Below are 18,470 nucleotides of genomic sequence, written 5' to 3' on the forward strand. Positions count from 1 at the left end.
GCGCCTCTAGCCAAGCTGTTCCAGTACAGCTACAACACTGGCATCTATCCGACAATGTGGAAAACTGCCCAGGTATGTCCTGTCCACAAAAAAGCAGGACAAATCCAATCCTGCCAATTACCACCCCATCAGTCTACTCTCAATTATTAGCAAAGTGATGGAAGGTGTCATCGACAGTGCTATCAAGCGGCACTGCTCACTGAGGCCCAGTTTGGGTTCCGCCAAGGCCACTCGGCTCCAGACCTCATTACAGCCTTGGTCCAAACATGAACAAAGGAGCTGAATTCCAGAGATGAGGGGAGAGTGACTGCCCTTGACATCAAGGCAGCATTTGACCGAGTGTGGCATCAAGGAGCCCTAGTAAAACTGAAGTCAATGGGAATCGGGGGGAAAACTCCCCACTGGCTGGAGTCATACCTAGCACAAAGGAAGATGGTTGTGGTGGTTGAAGGTCAATCATCACAGCCCCAGGACATCGCTGCAGGAGTTCCTCAGGGCAGTGTCCTAGGCCCAACCATCTTCAGCTGCTTCCCTCCAACATAAGGTCAGAAATGGGGATGTTTGCTGATGACTGCACAGTGTTCAGCGCCATTCACAAACCTCAGATAATGAAGCAGTGCATGCCCGCATATAACAAGACCTGGACGATGTTCAGGCTTGGGCTGATAAGTGGCAGATAACATTCGCGCCACAGAAGTGCCAGGCAATCACTATCTCCAACAAGCGAGAGTCTAACCACCTCTTCTTGACATTCAACGGCATTACCATTGCTGAATCCCCCACCATCAACATCCTGGGGGAGTCAACATTGACCAGAAACTTAACTGGACCAGCCACATAAATACTGTGGCAACAAGAGCAGCTCAGAGGCTGGGTATTCTGTGGTGAGTGTCTCACCTCCTGACTCCCCAAAGCCTTTCTACCATCTACAAGGCACAAGTAAGGAGTGTGATGGAATACTCTCCACTTGCCTGGATGAGTGCAGCTCCAACAACACTCAAGAAGCTCGACACCATCCAGGACAAAGCAGCCCGTTTGATTGGCACCCCATCCACCACCTTAAACATTCCCTCCCTCCACCACCGGCGCACCGTGGCTGCAGTGTGTACCATCTACAAGATGCACTGCAGCAACTCGCCAAGACTTCTTCAGCAGCACCTCCCAAACCCGCGACCTCTTCCACCTAGGACAAGGGCAGTGGGTGCATGGGAACACCACCACCTCCAAGTTCCCCTCCTCGTCACACACCATCCTGACTTAGAGGTATATCGCCGATCCTTCATCGTCGCTGGATCAAAACCCTGGAACTCCCTATCAAACAGTTGTGTGGGAGTATCTTCACCACACGGACTGCAGCGATTCAAGAAGGCGGCTCACCACCACCTTCTCAAGGGCAATTAGGGATGGGCAATAAATGCTGGCCTTGCCAGCGATGCCCACATCCCATAAGAAAATAAAAAGAAAAAAAATTCTGCAGAATTGCTGAAAATAGATAAGTGCTCCTGGTTGTAATTAACTGATTTGAATTTATTAATTTCCCTGTAATCTCCAACACAGCGGTTGTATTCGCCTCCAGTTAGCTAACCGCAATGCTGCAATACTGGAGGAAAATCATAATTTGAGTCCAGACTGAGGATCAGTACAATTTGAGTCAGATTATAGCAGACTGAATTGCAGATCATTTGCAAGAACTGAATGCTGCTTGCACTCCAAAGGTTATTGAACAAAAGCTCCAGAATATTTATCCACTTTGCATCACCATTATTAAATCCTAGCCAAGTGCCCACAACCTACGATTAAATGCCCTTGAGGTGCTCCAGAATTTGTTGAGCTTCATATTGGTGGAATCTTTCAGTAATAGATCAAGAATCACACCCAATCCTTTTCCTTTTCTACCTTTGCTGATGGGCAGCCTCAGATACAGGTTTGCTGTTTCTGTACCACTTTGCATTATTATATTGATTGGAGCATGATTGGAGCATGTTTGCCCATAATGACATCGAGGAATACGCATCCACAGTGCTATTCTACATTAACAGTTGCGTCGAGGTCGTCACGACCCATAAAAATATCAGGACATATCCCAACCAGAAACCCTGGATGAACGGGGAGGTCCGCTCGCTGTTGAAAGCACGCGACGCAGCATTTAAATCTGGCGACGCGGCGCCTTACAGTGCAGCTAGGACCAACCTAAAAAAGGGCACCAGGACTGCCAAAAGGAAACAGACACTGCGGATAGAGGATCATTTCCACAACAACTCGGACCCCCGGCGCATGTGGCAAGGCATCCAGTCCATCACTGACTACAAGAGTAAAAACACCAGCCCCCCAGTCAGCGATGCCTCCCTTCCGGAGGAGCTTAACAACTTCTACGCTCGCTTTGACAGGGACAACAGGGAGCCGGCTACCAAAGCCTTGCCACCCCCGGAAGACCAGGTGCTCACTCTGTCGACCTCCGACGTAAGGGGTGTTCTACGCGGAGTGAACACACGTAAGGCTGCTGGACCTGATAGCATCCCTGGACGGGTACTCAAGGAATGTGCTGGTCAGCTGGCTGATGTCTTCACCGCCATCTTCAATCTGTCATTGGCCCAGGCAGTAGTCCCTACATGCTTCGAGACCGCTACCATTATTCCTGTGCCAAAGCAAACGGCTGTGACATGTCTGAACGACTATCGACCTGTCGCACTCACACCCATCATAATGAAGTGTTTCGCGAGACTGGTCCTGGCTCACATCACATCCAGTGTTCCCGCCTCTCTTGACCAACACCAGTTTGCCTATCGTGCAAACAGATCAACGGAGGATGCAATCACAACTGCTCTACACTCTGCACTGAATCACTTAGACGGTAAAGAGACCTACATCAGAATGCTGTTCATAGACTACAGCTCAGCATTCAACACTATCGTCCCCAACAAGCTGGCCACCAAACTCCACACTCTTGGCCTGAACACTTCCCTTTGCAACTGGACCCTGGACTTCCTAACAAACAGACCCTAGTCTGTCAAATTAGGTAACCACACCTCCCCCCCCCCGACCCTGAACACGGGGGCCCCACAAGGATGTGTGCTGAGCCCCCTCCTCTACTCCCTCTTCACCCACGACTGTGTGGCTGTTCATGGTTCCAACACCATCATCAAGTTTGCGGATGATACCACGGTGGTAGGCCAGATCACCAACAACGATGAGTCAGCCTACAGGGAGGAGGTCCAGCATCTCGTGAAGTGGTGCGCCGATAACAACCTGGCCCTCAACATCAAGAAAACCAAAGAAATCATTGTGGACTTCAGGAAGTCTAAAGGCAGAAGTCACACCCCCATCCACATCAATGGGGCTGTGGTGGAAAGGGTGGACAGCTTTAAGTTCCTCGGAGTCCACATCATGGAAGACCTCTCCTGGTCCCTCAATACCTCCTCTCTGGTGAAGAAGGCCCAGCAGCGCCTATATTTCCTAAGGAGGCTGAAGGGATGTAACCTGTCACCCCTGATCCTCTCTAACTTTTACCGCTGCACAATAGAGAGCATCCTGATGAACTGTATCACAGTATGGTATGGCAGCTGTAGCTACTATGACCGGAAAGCCCTGCAGCGGGTAGTCAAAACTGCCCAACGCATTACCGGCACCCGGCTACCGACCATAGAGCACATATACCAGAAACGCTGTTTACGGAGGTCACGGACCATCATCAAAGACCCTACCCACCCCAGCCACAGTCTGTTCGCCCTCCTGCCACCTGGGAGACGCTACAGATGCATTCGCACCCGAACGACCAGATTTAGGAACAGCTTCTTTCCCAGGGCTGTCATCCTACTGAACTCCACAAATAAACTCTAAAGCCTGCACATCTGCCAATGCACTTTATTATGTTTATGTTAATGTATTACAAGCCAAATGAATGTTGAATGTTTAAATGTCTTAATCTAAATGTACACTCTCGGGAGCCGCAAGCCTACATTTCGTTGTACTGCACTTGTGCACTAACAATGACAATAAAGTTGATTATTATTATAATAAATAATAGCTTCCATTCCTTAGTCTCTCTGCTTAATTGGTCATCTTTGAATGCTGTCCATTTCTTATACTTTCACCTGACCACATCAGCAAATGTTATAATATTACAAGATCCAGCAAGTGCTCCTCAACTGAAGTCTGTGGAACTCTACAAGTCACTGCCCTTCAGACGTAGTGATTTTCATTCTTAACCTCCTTCCTGTTGCCAAGCTCATTTTGAATAAAACTGGTTGATTTGTTATTAATTTTACTAGCCTTAACATTCCTTAAATGTCAAACATTGGAATTTTATCAAACGTCACCTGAAAATCAAAGCAACATATTCAATGCTAGCCCTTAAAACACGAATGTTACAGTAGCTCATGAGGCCTGATCCAAATTGATGCTAAACACTGCTTATGGGCTGTGTGCTCTTTATTATTGCAACATGATAATCTTTCAGAAAGATATCTTTAATCAGAAATCACAATGCACTAAAGACTGAGGCACTTTATAGATCACAGTGACTAGAATAGAAAATACAGATATGGAACTGGACAAAGCTATTTGGCACATCAAACTTGTATTTCCCAACGGACTATAATTTGTACACACATACGCTCCCCCAATCATTTAATCTTTTTAGGTGAACAATCACAGCTAAAAATTTGGTGAAGATATATCTCTGATATTTCTCCTTAGTCCCTAAATATAGTCCAACAAAACTCAGGGACATCATTGTAAGTTGGCACCTACATTATTCAGCCCGGATCTGATAAGTTCTAGAGCTACACTCATGCTCTCAGTAATACAGGAACCAGTTTTCTAGAGAAATCTGTATATCCATTCTCATAATTTTTAATCTCTCCATGTCTCTTAATCTCTCCTGCTTTCTATCCTATCGCTGACCTTCCCTTTTGTTCTTTCATCCCCTCCCCCTTTCCCCAGCCCCCAAACTTGCTTTCCATTTCCTGCTTTTTTCCCCCCAGTTCTGACGAAAGGTCATCGACCTGAAACGTGAACTCTGTTTCTCCCTCCACCGATGCTGCCTGGCCTGCTGAGTTTTTCCAGCATTTCCTGTTGTTATCTCATAATTTTTAACCCTGCACCTAACCGGATATTCACCCATTTTGTAAAAAATTAGATTTGATCAAAATAGCGCTGGGAGTCTATTCCATACATCCACTGTGGCAGATAATCCTTCTTGTGTATGTGGAAGTTGAACTTTTTCCAAAGAATAAAGGCAATTATAGCAGTGGCATGTTACAGATAATCTGTCCCAATGCTGCCAGTGCATCTCCAGAAATGGATTCTTCTCCCACCCCTGCAGTCACCTCCAGAATCCAAGTTTATATTCTTGATCCCCTCCTCTTCCTCATCTACATGCTGCCCCTTAGTGACACCATCCAGGGTCACGAGTTCAGTTTCCACATGTACAATGACAACACCTAGCTCTACCTTTCCATCACTTACCTTGATCACAACAACCTCTGTGCGGTCAATCGGTCTGTCTGATATTTAGTTGTGGATGAGACAGAAGTTGCTCCAAAAGCTTGGTCAAAAAGATAGGGCTTTCTAAGGCTTTTTAAGGCAGAGAGGTGAAGAGATTTTGCAAGTGAATTTGAGAGGCTAGGGCCAAGACGGCTGCAGACTTGAGCACCCACCAGAAACGCTTAGCAGCCTGCCCTGTCTGCTATCTCAGGCTGACTCAGGTCAGGCACAACCTCCGCATATTGTTCAACCTAGAACTGAGCTTTAAATTTCATCTACTATCCATCACCAATACTGCTGGTCACCTGCCTCTATTTCTACATCACCCTCGTTGCTGCCACAACCCTTATTAATGCTTTGGTTACCTGTAGATTTGAGTTCTCCAATACCCTTCCTTACTGGTGTTCCATGCTCCGCCCTCCATAAACTACAGCCCATCCAAAACTCTGCCGCCAGCTTTCTGTCCTGCTTGCATTCACCACCTTCCTCACTGGCTAACACTGGCTCAACACACACTGGTTCCTGACCCCCAACATGTTGAAATTAAAATCCCCGCCCCCGTCTACAAATCCCTCATGGCTTCACCCTCACTCTACTCTGCAGTCTCCTCATGCCTTATATCACTACCAAAGCAATCGGACTCCAGCCTTCTGTAAATTCCCTCTCCCTCTCTTCCATCAATGACACCAGAGCCTTCAGCTGCCTTGGCTCCACTTTCTAAAACTCATTCCCTAAATCCTTCCACCTCTCTTTCTTACCGTAAGAAGCCTTCTGACAACCACATCTCTTTGACCAAGCTTTTGGTCACCTCTCTTAACTCGCCAATAAGGCTTCGCATTCATTGCTTGTTTGCTAGGCAAATTACCTAGATTAAAAGTGCTTTAAAAATGCAAGCTGTTGCAGTAATCTGACACTATTCAACTACTGGCAACTGCATTACATAGTTGATATTTCCATGGTCCCAGCAGCACACAAAGTATACTATTCTTTGGCGTGCCTGTGCTTGTCCTCAAGGTCTTTGATCCTGCTTGTAACCAGCTATGGATCTGTAGCTTAAAAGGAGAGGGAGGTGGAGAAGCAGAGAGATATACAGAAGGAATTCTAGAGCGTATAAAAAAGAGTCATAGGAACGGAGAGTTCTGAGTGGGGGTGGGGGTAGGGGGTTGTGTAGGTCTGGAAAAGGTTACATAGTTAGAGAGGGGCAAAGCCATGAAGGGATTTAAACAGAAGGATGGATGAGGAGTTGGGACCAAAGTAGGTCAGCGAGGCCGAGGCCGATAAGTGAGCAAAATGGTACAGGATTTTGGATGAGCTGAAGTTTACAGAGGGTGGAGGTGGAGGCCGGCCAGGTGAGCATTGAAATAGTTGAGTCTGGAGGTGGCAAAGACATTGATAAGGGTTTCAGCAGCAGATGTGCTCAGGCGGGGCGGAGACGGGCAAAGTTACAGAGGTGGAAGAAGATGGTTTTTGAGATGCAGAGGATATGAGGTTGAAAGCTCACTCAGTGTCGAATAGGATTTACAGGCTGCGAATAGTCTGGTTCCGCCTGAAACAGTGGCCAAGGGATGGAATTTGTGGCAAGGGTATAGAGTTTCAAAGATGATAGTTTGTCTTACCAATGTTGGCTCATCTAAGACTGGATGTCAGATAAGCAGTCTGACAACACAGAAGCAGTGGAGGGATGAAGACAGGTGGAGGAGAGGTAGTGCTCTGTGTCATCAGCGTATATGTGGAAGCTGACCCCATGTCTGAGGATGATGTCACCAAAGGGTAGCATGTATATGAGGAAGGTGAGTGGGCCAAGGATTGACCCATTAGGAACTCCGGAGGTAACAGTGCGGAGGCGGGAAGAGAAGACATTGCCGGAGATGCTTTGGCTATATTCAGATAGGTAAGACTACAATCAAGGGCAGTCCCACTCAGCTGGACAATGGAAGAGAGACATTGGAGGAAGATGATGGTGTGGTTGACCGTGTCAAAGGATGCAGAGAAGTCGAGGAGAAACTACGGTCACAGTCACAGAGAATGTAATTTGTGACTTTGTTTAGTGCTGTTTCTGTGCGGTGACGGGGTCTGTACCTGATTGGAAAGATTCAAAAAGGGAGTTGCAGAAAATATGAGCACGGATTTGGGTGGTGACAACACGTTCAATTAAATGTGGAAAGGAAAAGGAAGATTGGAGATTGGATGTTAGTTTGCAAGGTCCAAAGAGTCAAGGGTGGGCTTTTTGAGGAGAGGGTGATGACCACAGCTTTGAAAAGGAGAGGGACAGTCCCTGAGGAGAGGGAGCCATTTATTATATCAGTTAGCATGGGAGCCAGAAAGTGAAGTTGGGTGGTCAGCAGTTTAGTGGAAATGAGGTCACGGAAGCAGGTCTCATGAATGAGGTGAGCTCAGAGAGGGTATGAGGGTCTTAATCTTAGTGACAAAGAAGTCCACAAGCACTTGTTTTTGGAGGGGTTTAATGAGACTGTTGATAGTTGAGAAAATATGCCAGGGGTTATCTTTGCTCTCCAGAATGATCTGGGAATAGTGGGTGTCTTGGCAGAGGAGAGTGAGGCCCAATAGCACTAGATGTGGTCCAGTCAGATCTGGTGGTGGATGTGCACCAGATACGCTCAAATTCTATTAGATTTGAGGGAACAAATCTTGGGGCCATATCAGAGGGAAAAGCAAAAGGGGGAAAAAAAGTCGGTATCACCCCGTTTGAGGCGCAATTATCGGCCGGACGCAAAGTTTAGTGCCTGGTGCTAATTATCACCTCCGACTGCAAACTTGACTTCTATTGCCGCTGGAGGTCATTGGAGCGCTACATCAGGTGCTACACACCTCTCTTAAGGCGCTAACGCCGAGGAGCAAGGCGCTACCTCAGAGCACTGGCGAAACTCATGTGATGTCAGTCAGCAATGGAACACAGACACACTGGCGCCGGCCTGTTCTTAAAGGGGAGGGTCGATCTTGCTCTCCATCCACACCCTGCTCATTGCAGCCTTGAATCTCGGCCTGGAGAGACCTGTACATCAAATCTGTTGGAAAGAACAATGGAGAGGCCCAGGGAAAGAGCTCAGAGTGCAGCCCCCACAGTCTCTTCTAAATCGATGCAAGGAAGGTCAAATCATTTTGAACCTGCAAAGTGCTGCTCAGTACCCAAAACTCCTTCACACAGTGTTAAATCTCTCCAGAAATCTCTCTCTCAGAAAGCGTGGTGCAAAAATGTCGCTGACAAAAAAAGGCAGGAAGCGGTCGCCTTTAAACAGTGCTCCCCCAGTTCCTTCCCGACTGCAAAACGCTCCCTTCAACCTGTCATTGCTAGCAGCAGGCGGCAAGGCAGGGGGCGCCACTCAATATCCGGTCCGGGGCGGAACTGGGGCGTTGCACGCTCGACTGACGTCACGATCTGCGGCCGCAGGAGATCGTGGCGGTAGTGTTTAGCGCCGCCGCAAAATGTCTGGTCAATTTCGCGAGCGGCACAAACATCGTCGTGCTTGGGCGCTAGTTGCTTTGCAATCCATTGTGCAAAGTGATATACCTATCAATTCGTCCAATAAAAGGCGACGAGTTAGGAACGTAACTAAAGGTTTTTATTGACTAAATAACAGAGCCCACCCTCGTGGGTGATCGGGTCCAACAAGGAGGAATACCAGCCAGTCGACTACCTTTATACCTGGGCAGGTAGGTGGAGCCATGGGCGGAGTCGGAGGTGGTCAGCCCAGGTATAACAGCGCGACAAGAGGCGACCTCGTATCGTGATACAACGGTGATAACAATACAACAGTGATAACTATAGTGTAACGATAAAGTGGTTTACCACATTCACCCCTTGTTTAGATTTGAGTCCGGCGGGGTGAAGTGTACTACCAGTTCTGGTATGTCAGTCTGTCCGGAGGCCTCGTAAGCCTCTCCGATCGTCGCAGCGGCGGTGCTGCATTATCCGGTGTTAGTGCTGGTGTCTGCGTGGTCGGCGAAGGCTCGTGGGGTTCCGGCATGCCGTCTACCTGGGCTGGAATTGGGGGGGTGGTGGGGGGGGGTAAAGGTGGTGTCTCCGGAGTGCCCGAGGGTGCGAGGTCTCGTAAGGAGACAGTGTCCTCCCGCCCGTCTGGGTAAGCCACGTAGGCGTACTGGGGGTTGGCGTGCAGGAGGTTCACCCTTTCGACCAGGGGGTCTGTTTTATGGGCCCTCACGTGCTTTCGCAGCAAGACGGGCCCCGGAGAGGTCAGCCAGGTTGGTAGAGTGGTTCCCGTAGTCGACTTCCTGGGGAAAACAAACATTCGTTCATGGGGGGTGGCGTTAACGGCAGTGCAAAGTAGTGACCGGATGGAGTGCAGCGCTGTCGGGAGGACTTCCTGCCAGCGGGAGGTTGGGAGGCCCTTAGACTTTAAGGCTAAGAGGACGGCCTTCCATACCGTCGCGTTCTCTCTTTCCACCTGGCCGTTCCCTTGGGGGTTGTAGCTGGTGGTCCTACTTGCTGCAATACCTCTCGCTAGTAGGAACTGACGGAGTTCCTCGCTCATGAAAGAGGAGCCCCGGTCACTATGTATATAGTTTGGGAACCCGAACAAGGCGAAGAGGTCGTTCAGGCATTTAATGACCGTGGTACTGGTCATGTCTGGGCAGGGGAAGGCAAAGGGGAAACGGGAGTACTCATCAACAATGTTGAGGAAGTACACATTACGGTCAGAGGACGGGAGGGGCCCCTTAAAGTCGATGCTCAGGCGCTCGAAGGGGCGGGTGGCCTTGATCAGGCTTGCTCTGTCCGGCCTAAAGAAGTGCGGTTTGCACTCGGCGCAGGTCTGGCAGTTCCTGGTTATGGTCCTGACCTCCTCGATGGAGTAGGGCAGGTTGCGGGCCTTAATGAAGTGGTAAAGTCTGGTGACCCCGGGGTGGCAGAGGTCGTTGTGGAGGGTCTGAAGTCTATCACTTTGCGCGCTGGCGCATGTAATTCGTGACAGAGCATCGGGGGGTTCGTTCAGCTTACCTGGCCGGTACAAGATATCATAATCGTAGGTGGAGAGCTCGATTCTCCACCTCAAGATCTTGTCATTCTTGATTTTGCCCCTCAGCTTGTTATTAAACATAAAAGCGACCGAACGTTGGTCGGTAAGGAGGGTAAATCGTTTGCCTGCCAGGTAGTGCCTCCAGCGTCGTACCGCCTCCACAATCGCCTGGGCCTCCTTCTCGACCGACGAGTGTCGGATCTCAGGGCCCTGTAGGGTCCTTGAGAAGAAGGCCACCGGTCTCCCCTCCTGGTTAAGGGTGGCGGCTAGGGCGAAGTCGGATGCATCGCTCTCGACTTGGAAGGGGATGGACTCATCCACTGCGTGCATAGTGGCCTTGGCAATGTCTCCCTTAATGAGGGAGAAGGCTGCGCACGCTTCCTCCGTAAGGGGGAAGGATGTGGACTTCATGAGGGGTCTGGCTTTGTCCGCATAATTGGGCACCCATTGGGCATAGTAGGCGAAGAGCCCCAGGGTTCTCTTAAGTGCCTTAGGGCAGTGGGGGAGGGGTAGCTCCATGAGGGGGCGCATTCTTTCGGGGTCGGGGCCGATGAGTCCGTTCTCTACTACACAGCCAAGGATGGCAAGGCGCGAGGTGTTAAACACACATTTCTCCTTATTGTAGGTGAGGTTCAGCCGTTGGGCTGTACGGAGGAATTTCTCCAGATTCACGTCGTGGTCCTGCCGGTCGCGGCCGCAGATGGTGACGTTATCTAGGTAGGGGAATGTGGCCTGCAGTCCGTTCTGGTCAACCATCCGGTCCATCTCCCTTTGGAAGACCGAGACCCCGTTGGTGACACCGAAGGGGACCCTAAGGAAGTGGTATAGGCGCCCATTCGCCTCGAAGGCGGTGTACTGGCGGTCCTCGGGGTGGATAGGGAGTTGGTGGTAGGCCGACTTAAGGTCGATGGTCGAGAATATGCGGTATTGTGCAATCTGATTGACCATGTCAGATATGCGGGGAAGGGGGTATGCGTCCAGCTGGGTGTATCTGTTTATGGTCTGGCTGTAGTCGATGACCAGGCGATTTTTATCGCCGGTCTTAACGACCACGACCTGGGCACGCCAGGGGCTGTTGCTCCCCTCGATGATGCCCTCCTTCAGGAGACGCTGCACCTCAGAGCAAATGAAAGCTCTGTCCCCAGCGCTGTACCGCCTGCTCTTGGTAGCGACGGGTTTGCAGTCGGGGGTGAGGTTAGCGAACAGGGAAGGTGGCGGCACCTTGAGGGTGGATAGGCTGCAGGTGTTACGCGGTGGGCGGTTTAACCTTCGCTGGTTGTCGACTGTGAGTGGGGGGAGGGGTCCACCGTATGCTAGGGTTACACTTTGGAGGTGGGATTGGAAGTCCAGCCCTAGTAGGACGGCAGCGCAGAGCTGGGGGAGGACGAGGAGTTTAAAGTTTTTATACTCTGTACCCTTAACCGACAAGGTCACAGCACAGTAGCCGCTAATGTCCGTGGCGTGGGACCTCGATGCCATCGAGATTCGGTTGCGCGTTGGCAGGACAGGGAGGGAGTAGTGGCTCACCGTGTCTGGGTGGATGAAGCTCTCCGTGCTTCCGCTGTCGAACAGGCAGGTCGTGGCGTGGCCGTTTACTTTGATGTCCATCATCGACTTGGACAGGTGGTGTGGGCGGGCTTGATCCAGAGTGACGGAGGCTAGCGTGTAGGTAAGCGAGTCGTTGTCGTCTGCGGGCGAGGCGGTCGTCGGGTCCGGGGGCCCGGTGGCAGTCGGGCGTGGTGGGTAAAATGGCGTCTCCCACGAGGTAGGACAAAATGGCGGAGAAGATGGCTGCCCCCATAACTCACATGAGGCACTATTGGGGTCGGTTGCCTTGATCAAAGATGGCCGCCCCCATGACTCACGTGTGGGGATACTGGCCTCAGTTGCCGTGAAAGAAGATGGCCGCCCCCACAGTTCGCATGAGGCACTGCTGGCCTCTGAAGATCCGCTCCTGCAGGCCTTAGAGAAATGGCCTTTCTTCCTGCAGGTTGTGCAGGTAGAGTTCCTGGCTGGGCAGCGCGACCTCGGGTGCTTCTCCTGGCCGCAAAAGAAGCAGCCGGCGGCCCGATCGCGGGTGCCCGATGTCGGAGCCGGTACCGGGGGTGGCGGGCCCGGTCGGGTCCGGGACGCCGACGCTGAGGTAGGTCCCGGGGGCGGCGCTGCGAAGGGTATTGCGGTAGGGGTCGGGCCCGAGTCCCAGGGTCGTGAGCAGTACCTGGAAAACGCCTCCTGGTCCTGATGGGCCACCTCCAGGGAGAGAGCGAGGGCTTCAGCTTTGTCCAGGTCGAGGTCTTTAGCTTCAAGCAGTCTTTGCCGTGAGTAGTCGGACCGTAGGCCTTTCACAAAGGCATCGCGGATATTATCTTCCGTATTTTCAACAGCCGTCACCGCTTTAAAGTCACAGTTCCTGCCGAGTGCTCTTAGCGCCCGTAAAAATTCAGCTACAGACTCTCCTGGCTGTTGCGGGCGGGATCTTAGGAGGTGCCTGGTGTACATGTAATTTACCGGGCTGCGGTACTGCTGTTTCAGTAGGTTGATAGCGGCCTCGTACGTAGTCGTGTCCTGTATGAGTGCGTATACTCTCGGGCTCGCTTGGGCGTTCAGAAGTCTTAGTTTGGATCTCTGCGGGGCGCCGGATTCTTCCAGGTAGGATTCGAAGCAGTCCAGCCAGTGTTTGAAGTTGAGGGCTGCGTTTGCTGCCTGTGGGTTTAGATCCAGGTACGGTGGTTTGAGGGCTTGCAGCCAAGCCGGCTGGTGTGGCTGTGCTTCTGGGAGGGCTTCTGGCTGGCCAGTAGTAGACATCTTTAAAATTTAGTCAATAAAATTGATATACCTATCAATTCGTCCAATAAAAGGCGACGAGTTAGGAACGTAACTAAAGGTTTTTATTGACTAAATAACAGAGCCCACCCTCGTGGGTGATCGGGTCCAACAAGGAGGAATACCAGCCAGTCGACTACCTTTATACCTGGGCAGGTAGGTGGAGCCATGGGCGGAGTCGGAGGTGGTCAGCCCAGGTATAACAGCGCGACAAGAGGCGACCTCGTATCGTGATACAACGGTGATAACAATACAACAGTGATAACTATAGTGTAACGATAAAGTGGTTTACCACACAAAGCAACCGAATTTTCCCCCCGAAACGTTTTGCTGGGAACCGTTTCTCCCTATCTACTCTATCAAAAACCTTCATAAATTTGACCAGCTCTATAAAATCTCCTCTTAACCTTCTCTGCTCTAAGGCAGTTTGAAAGTGCAGCTGTAAATACAGTGGTTGGGGGGGGGGGGGGAGTTTTTTTCCAAGGGATAGATGCAGCAAGAAGTTTTGATGGAAGGGGGTAAGGGGATGTGGGTGGTGAGGAATGATTTAGTGAGTAAAGGCACTGATCCCTGGTCTGTGCCGAGTCCCCAGTGGTTTAGTGAGTAAAGGCACTGATCCCCGGTCTGTGCCGAGTCCCCAATGGTTTAGTGAGTAAAGGCACCGATCCCTGGTCTGTGCCGAGTCCCCAGTGGTTTAGTGAGTAAAGGCACTGATCCCTGGTCTGTGCTGAGTCCCCAGTGGTTTAGTGAGTAAAGGCACTGATCCCCGGTCTGTGCCGAGTCCCCAATGGTTTAGTGAGTAAAGGCACTGATTCCTGGTCTGTGCGGAGTCCCCAGTGGTTTAGTGAGTAAAGGCACTGATCCCCGGTCTGTGCCGAGTCCCCAATGGTTTAGTGAGTAAAGGCACTTGTGGTAAACCACTTTTACCGTTCACTATCGTTACACTATAGTTATCACTGTTAGATCGTTTCCCTATAGTTATCACTGTTCACATTGTTGTATCACTGTACGAGGTCGCCTCTTGTCACGCTGCTATACCTGGGCTGACCACTGCCGACTCCGCCCATGGCTCCACCTACCTGCCCAGGTATAAAGGTGGTCGACTGGCTGGTATTCCTCCTTCTTGGATCCGATCACCCACGAGGGTGGGCTCTGTTATTTAGTCAATAAAAACCTATAGTTACTTTCTTAACTCGTCGCTTTTCATTGGACGAATTGATAGGTATATCAGCACTGATCCCCGGTCTGTGCCGAGTCCCCAGTGGTTTAGTGAGTAAAGGCACTGATCCCCGGTCTGTGCCGAATCCCCAATGGTTTAGTGAGTAAAGGCACTGATCCCCGGTCTGTGCCGAGTCCCCAATGGTTTAGTGAGTAAAGGCACTGATCCCCGGTCTGTGCCGAGTCCCCAATGGTTTAGTGAGTAAAGGCACTGATCCCCGGTCTGTGCTGAGTCCCCAATGGTTTAGTGAGTAAAGGCACTGATCCCTGGTCTGTGCCGAGTCCCCAATGGTTTAGTGAGTAAAGGCACTGATCCCTGGTCTGTGCCGAGTCCCCAATGGTTTAGTGAGTAAAGGCACTGATCCCTGGTCTGTGCCGAGTCCCCAATGGTTTAGTGAGTAAAGGCACCGATCCCCGGTCTGTGCCGAGTCCCCAATGGTTTAGTGAGTAAAGGCACTGATCCCTGGTCTGTGCCGAGTCCCCAATGGTTTAGTGAGTAAAGGCACTGATTCCTGGTCTGTGCGGAGTCCCCAGTGGTTTAGTGAGTAAAGGCACTGATCCCCGGTCTGTGCCGAGTCCCCAATGGTTTAGTGAGTAAAGGCACTTGTGGTAAACCACTTTTACCGTTCACTATCGTTACACTATAGTTATCACTGTTAGATCGTTTCCCTATAGTTATCACTGTTCACATTGTTGTATCACTGTACGAGGTCGCCTCTTGTCACGCTGCTATACCTGGGCTGACCACTGCCGACTCCGCCCATGGCTCCACCTACCTGCCCAGGTATAAAGGTGGTCGACTGGCTGGTATTCCTCCTTCTTGGATCCGATCACCCACGAGGGTGGGCTCTGTTATTTAGTCAATAAAAACCTATAGTTACTTTCTTAACTCGTCGCTTTTCATTGGACGAATTGATAGGTATATCAGCACTGATCCCCGGTCTGTGCCGAGTCCCCAGTGGTTTAGTGAGTAAAGGCACTGATCCCCGGTCTGTGCCGAATCCCCAATGGTTTAGTGAGTAAAGGCACTGATCCCCGGTCTGTGCCGAGTCCCCAATGGTTTAGTGAGTAAAGGCACTGATCCCCGGTCTGTGCCGAGTCCCCAATGGTTTAGTGAGTAAAGGCACTGATCCCCGGTCTGTGCTGAGTCCCCAATGGTTTAGTGAGTAAAGGCACTGATCCCTGGTCTGTGCCGAGTCCCCAATGGTTTAGTGAGTAAAGGCACTGATCCCTGGTCTGTGCCGAGTCCCCAATGGTTTAGTGAGTAAAGGCACTGATCCCTGGTCTGTGCCGAGTCCCCAATGGTTTAGTGAGTAAAGGCACCGATCCCCGGTCTGTGCCGAGTCCCCAATGGTTTAGTGAGTAAAGGCACTGATCCCTGGTCTGTGCCGAGTCCCCAATGGTTTAGTGAGTAAAGGCACTGATCCCTGGTCTGTGCCGAGTCCCCAGTGGTTTAGTGAGTAAAGGCACTGATCCCCGGTCTGTGCCGAGTCCCCAATGGTTTAGTGAGTAAAGGCACTGATCCCTGGTCTGTGCCGAGTCCCCAGTGGTTTAGTGAGTAAAGGCACTGATCCCCGGTCTGTGCCGAGTCCCCAGTGGTTTAGTGAGTAAAGGCACTGATCCCCGGTCTGTGCAGAGTCCCCAGTGGTTTAGTGAGTAAAGGCACTGATCCCCGGTCTGTGCCGAGTCCCCAGTGGTTTAGTGAGTAAAGGCACTGATCCCTGGTCTGTGCCGAGTCCCCAATGATTTAGTGAGTAAAGGCACCGATCCCTGGTCTGTGCCGAGTCCCCAATGGTTTAGTGAGTAAAGGCACTGATCCCTGGTCTGTGCCGAGTCCCCAGTGGTTTAGTGAGTAAAGGCACTGATCCCCGGTCTGTGCCGAGTCCCCAATGGTTTAGTGAGTAAAGGCACTGATCCCTGGTCTGTGCCGAGTCCCCAATGGTTTAGTGAGTAAAGGCATGGATCATCTAAGTAAATACCAGCTTATAAAAGGAGAACTGCTAATAAGGCCGCTATCAATTCCTACTTAGGATATTAAGAAAACTCCACTCCATCACAAATCAAACAGCACATGTCAATGGATTCTACAGTCCTCTTCTACAGGTTTACTGTCTCTTACTTACCAGTGGCTGCATATGACTCGTGTGTGGAATCCTGGACAGGTAGGACTGTTTTTGTCACAGAGGATGAGAACGGGTCAAATCTGTTGCTGAAACTCCCCAATGCAATGGCAAAACACAGCACCATGATCTGCAACAAGAAAATCAAAGGTTTGGAATTATCACAGAGAAAAGATGCATTAATCTTGATGACTGAACTGAGGAATTTCAGTGAACTTACTGCTTTTAAAAAAGGACACTTGTAAGCACAGAACAGGTTTGAACTGCTGTATTTGCTAGATGTGGTATTACAGTCTATTAATTCAAAGTCACCCAAATTATCTGATGAGTCAACATTTTTTGAGAACTAAATTTCCACTGTTATTAACATTGCTTAATTCAAGTTGTTGGATACTTCTTAGCACAAAAAATTACTTCAAATTATGAAGAGAAGGCTGTAGTTACATCAGTAGATGGTGAGCTTGAGCCCGACCATCAATAAGGTTATGAAATGGGGCAGTGCCTAAACACCTAAAAATGTTTTAAAATCACGTGAATATCAGATGGAAAAACAAAATGGTGGGTGGACCAACTCATGGCACAGCACCATCTGCTAGCCAGAGGCTTGCAACTACAGCATGACTGGCAATGCTATCATAGCGTCTTCCCATTATAAATATTGACAAAAAAATGACTCAAGGGCATAATCTCCAGGGTTGTAGATACCACCAAAATGGGTGGCAACATAAATAACTGGGAACAAATGCAACCAGATTTAGCAGGATATAGATCTTTTAGATAACAGGGCAAATGCATCTCAATGTGGATAAGCATGAAATAATTATTATAAAAAGCAAGGGACAAAATAAAATCGAGAGTGTGTTAAATGAAACAGTGATGCAGAATTCTGATCAGGAAAGCAATCTAGGTGTTACAGTGGATAAATCAATAAAACTGAGTTCTCAGTTGGACTGTCACAGTGGGTTAATATACTTTCCTTTCACTTCAGGACCCAGGTTCAAATCTAACATTGACCAACGGGATCAAAGAATGTCCTCTCTGATACTGGAGATGTTCTGTGATTCTAAGGGAAGTTATTTGATTTACTAGAATGGTGCCAAGGATGAGGGACTTCAGTTATGTGGAGAGACTAGAGAAGCTGGGATTGTTCTCCTTAGAGCAGAGAAGGTTAAGGGGAGATTTAATAGAAGTGTTCCAAATTATGAGCAGTTTTGATAGGTAAATAAGGAGAAACTGTTTCTACTGGCAGGAGGGTTGGTAACCAGAGGACACAGATTGAAGGAAATTGGTGAAAGAACCAGCGGGGAGTTGAGGAGAAATGTTTTTACGCAGCAAGCTGTTCTAATCTGGAATGCACTGCCTGAAAGGGTGATGGGAGCAGATTCAGTAGTAATTTTCAAAAGGGAATTGAATATATACTTGAAAAGACAAAATCTGCAGGGCTATGAGGAAAGAGCAGGGGAGTGGGACTAATTGAACAGCTCTTTCAAAGAACTGGCACAGGCACAATGGGCCGAATGACCTCCTTCTTTGCTGTATGATTCTATGATTCTAACTGTGGAGTGCATGGTACAGGAAACTTTGGTTTATCCGGAAGTTGTATGTCCGGAATACTCGATCTAACGGCAAAAATCAGGAGCCGTTTTCTGTAAGTTTTTTTTTTTAGATCTTGTTCTTTTTTCCCCCCCCCAGTCAGCCACTGCAAGGTTTGTAGCCATAGCAACAGCTTCAGCTAGAGACGCTTGCAGCTGCAGCCGACTCTTTAGAAGCTGTTGCTAAGCAACAGTGTTTGTTGTCAGATACGGAGATGAAAACCTCCGTATGCTTCAAC

The 18,470-nt window shown here is 49.7% G+C and overlaps 1 protein-coding gene across 3 annotated transcripts in view; it reads right to left on the reverse strand.

The window, feature by feature from the left end:
- creb3l2 (cAMP responsive element binding protein 3-like 2) overlaps nucleotides 1-18,470 on the reverse strand; it is a 143,005-nt gene that overhangs the window by 16,606 nt on the left and 107,929 nt on the right. For all 3 annotated transcript variants that reach the window (XM_086008602.1, XM_086008601.1, XM_086008603.1), the window contains one exon: nucleotides 16,643-16,769. In XM_086008602.1, the coding sequence (XP_085864728.1) occupies nucleotides 16,643-16,769 (127 nt within the window). The remainder of the gene's footprint in view (nucleotides 1-16,642; nucleotides 16,770-18,470) is intronic.

The sequence above is a fragment of the Somniosus microcephalus genome, chromosome 16 (assembly GCF_052327205.1).
Source record: "Somniosus microcephalus isolate GS21.2 chromosome 16, FLI_Smic_1.0, whole genome shotgun sequence".
NCBI lineage: Eukaryota > Metazoa > Chordata > Chondrichthyes > Squaliformes > Somniosidae > Somniosus > Somniosus microcephalus.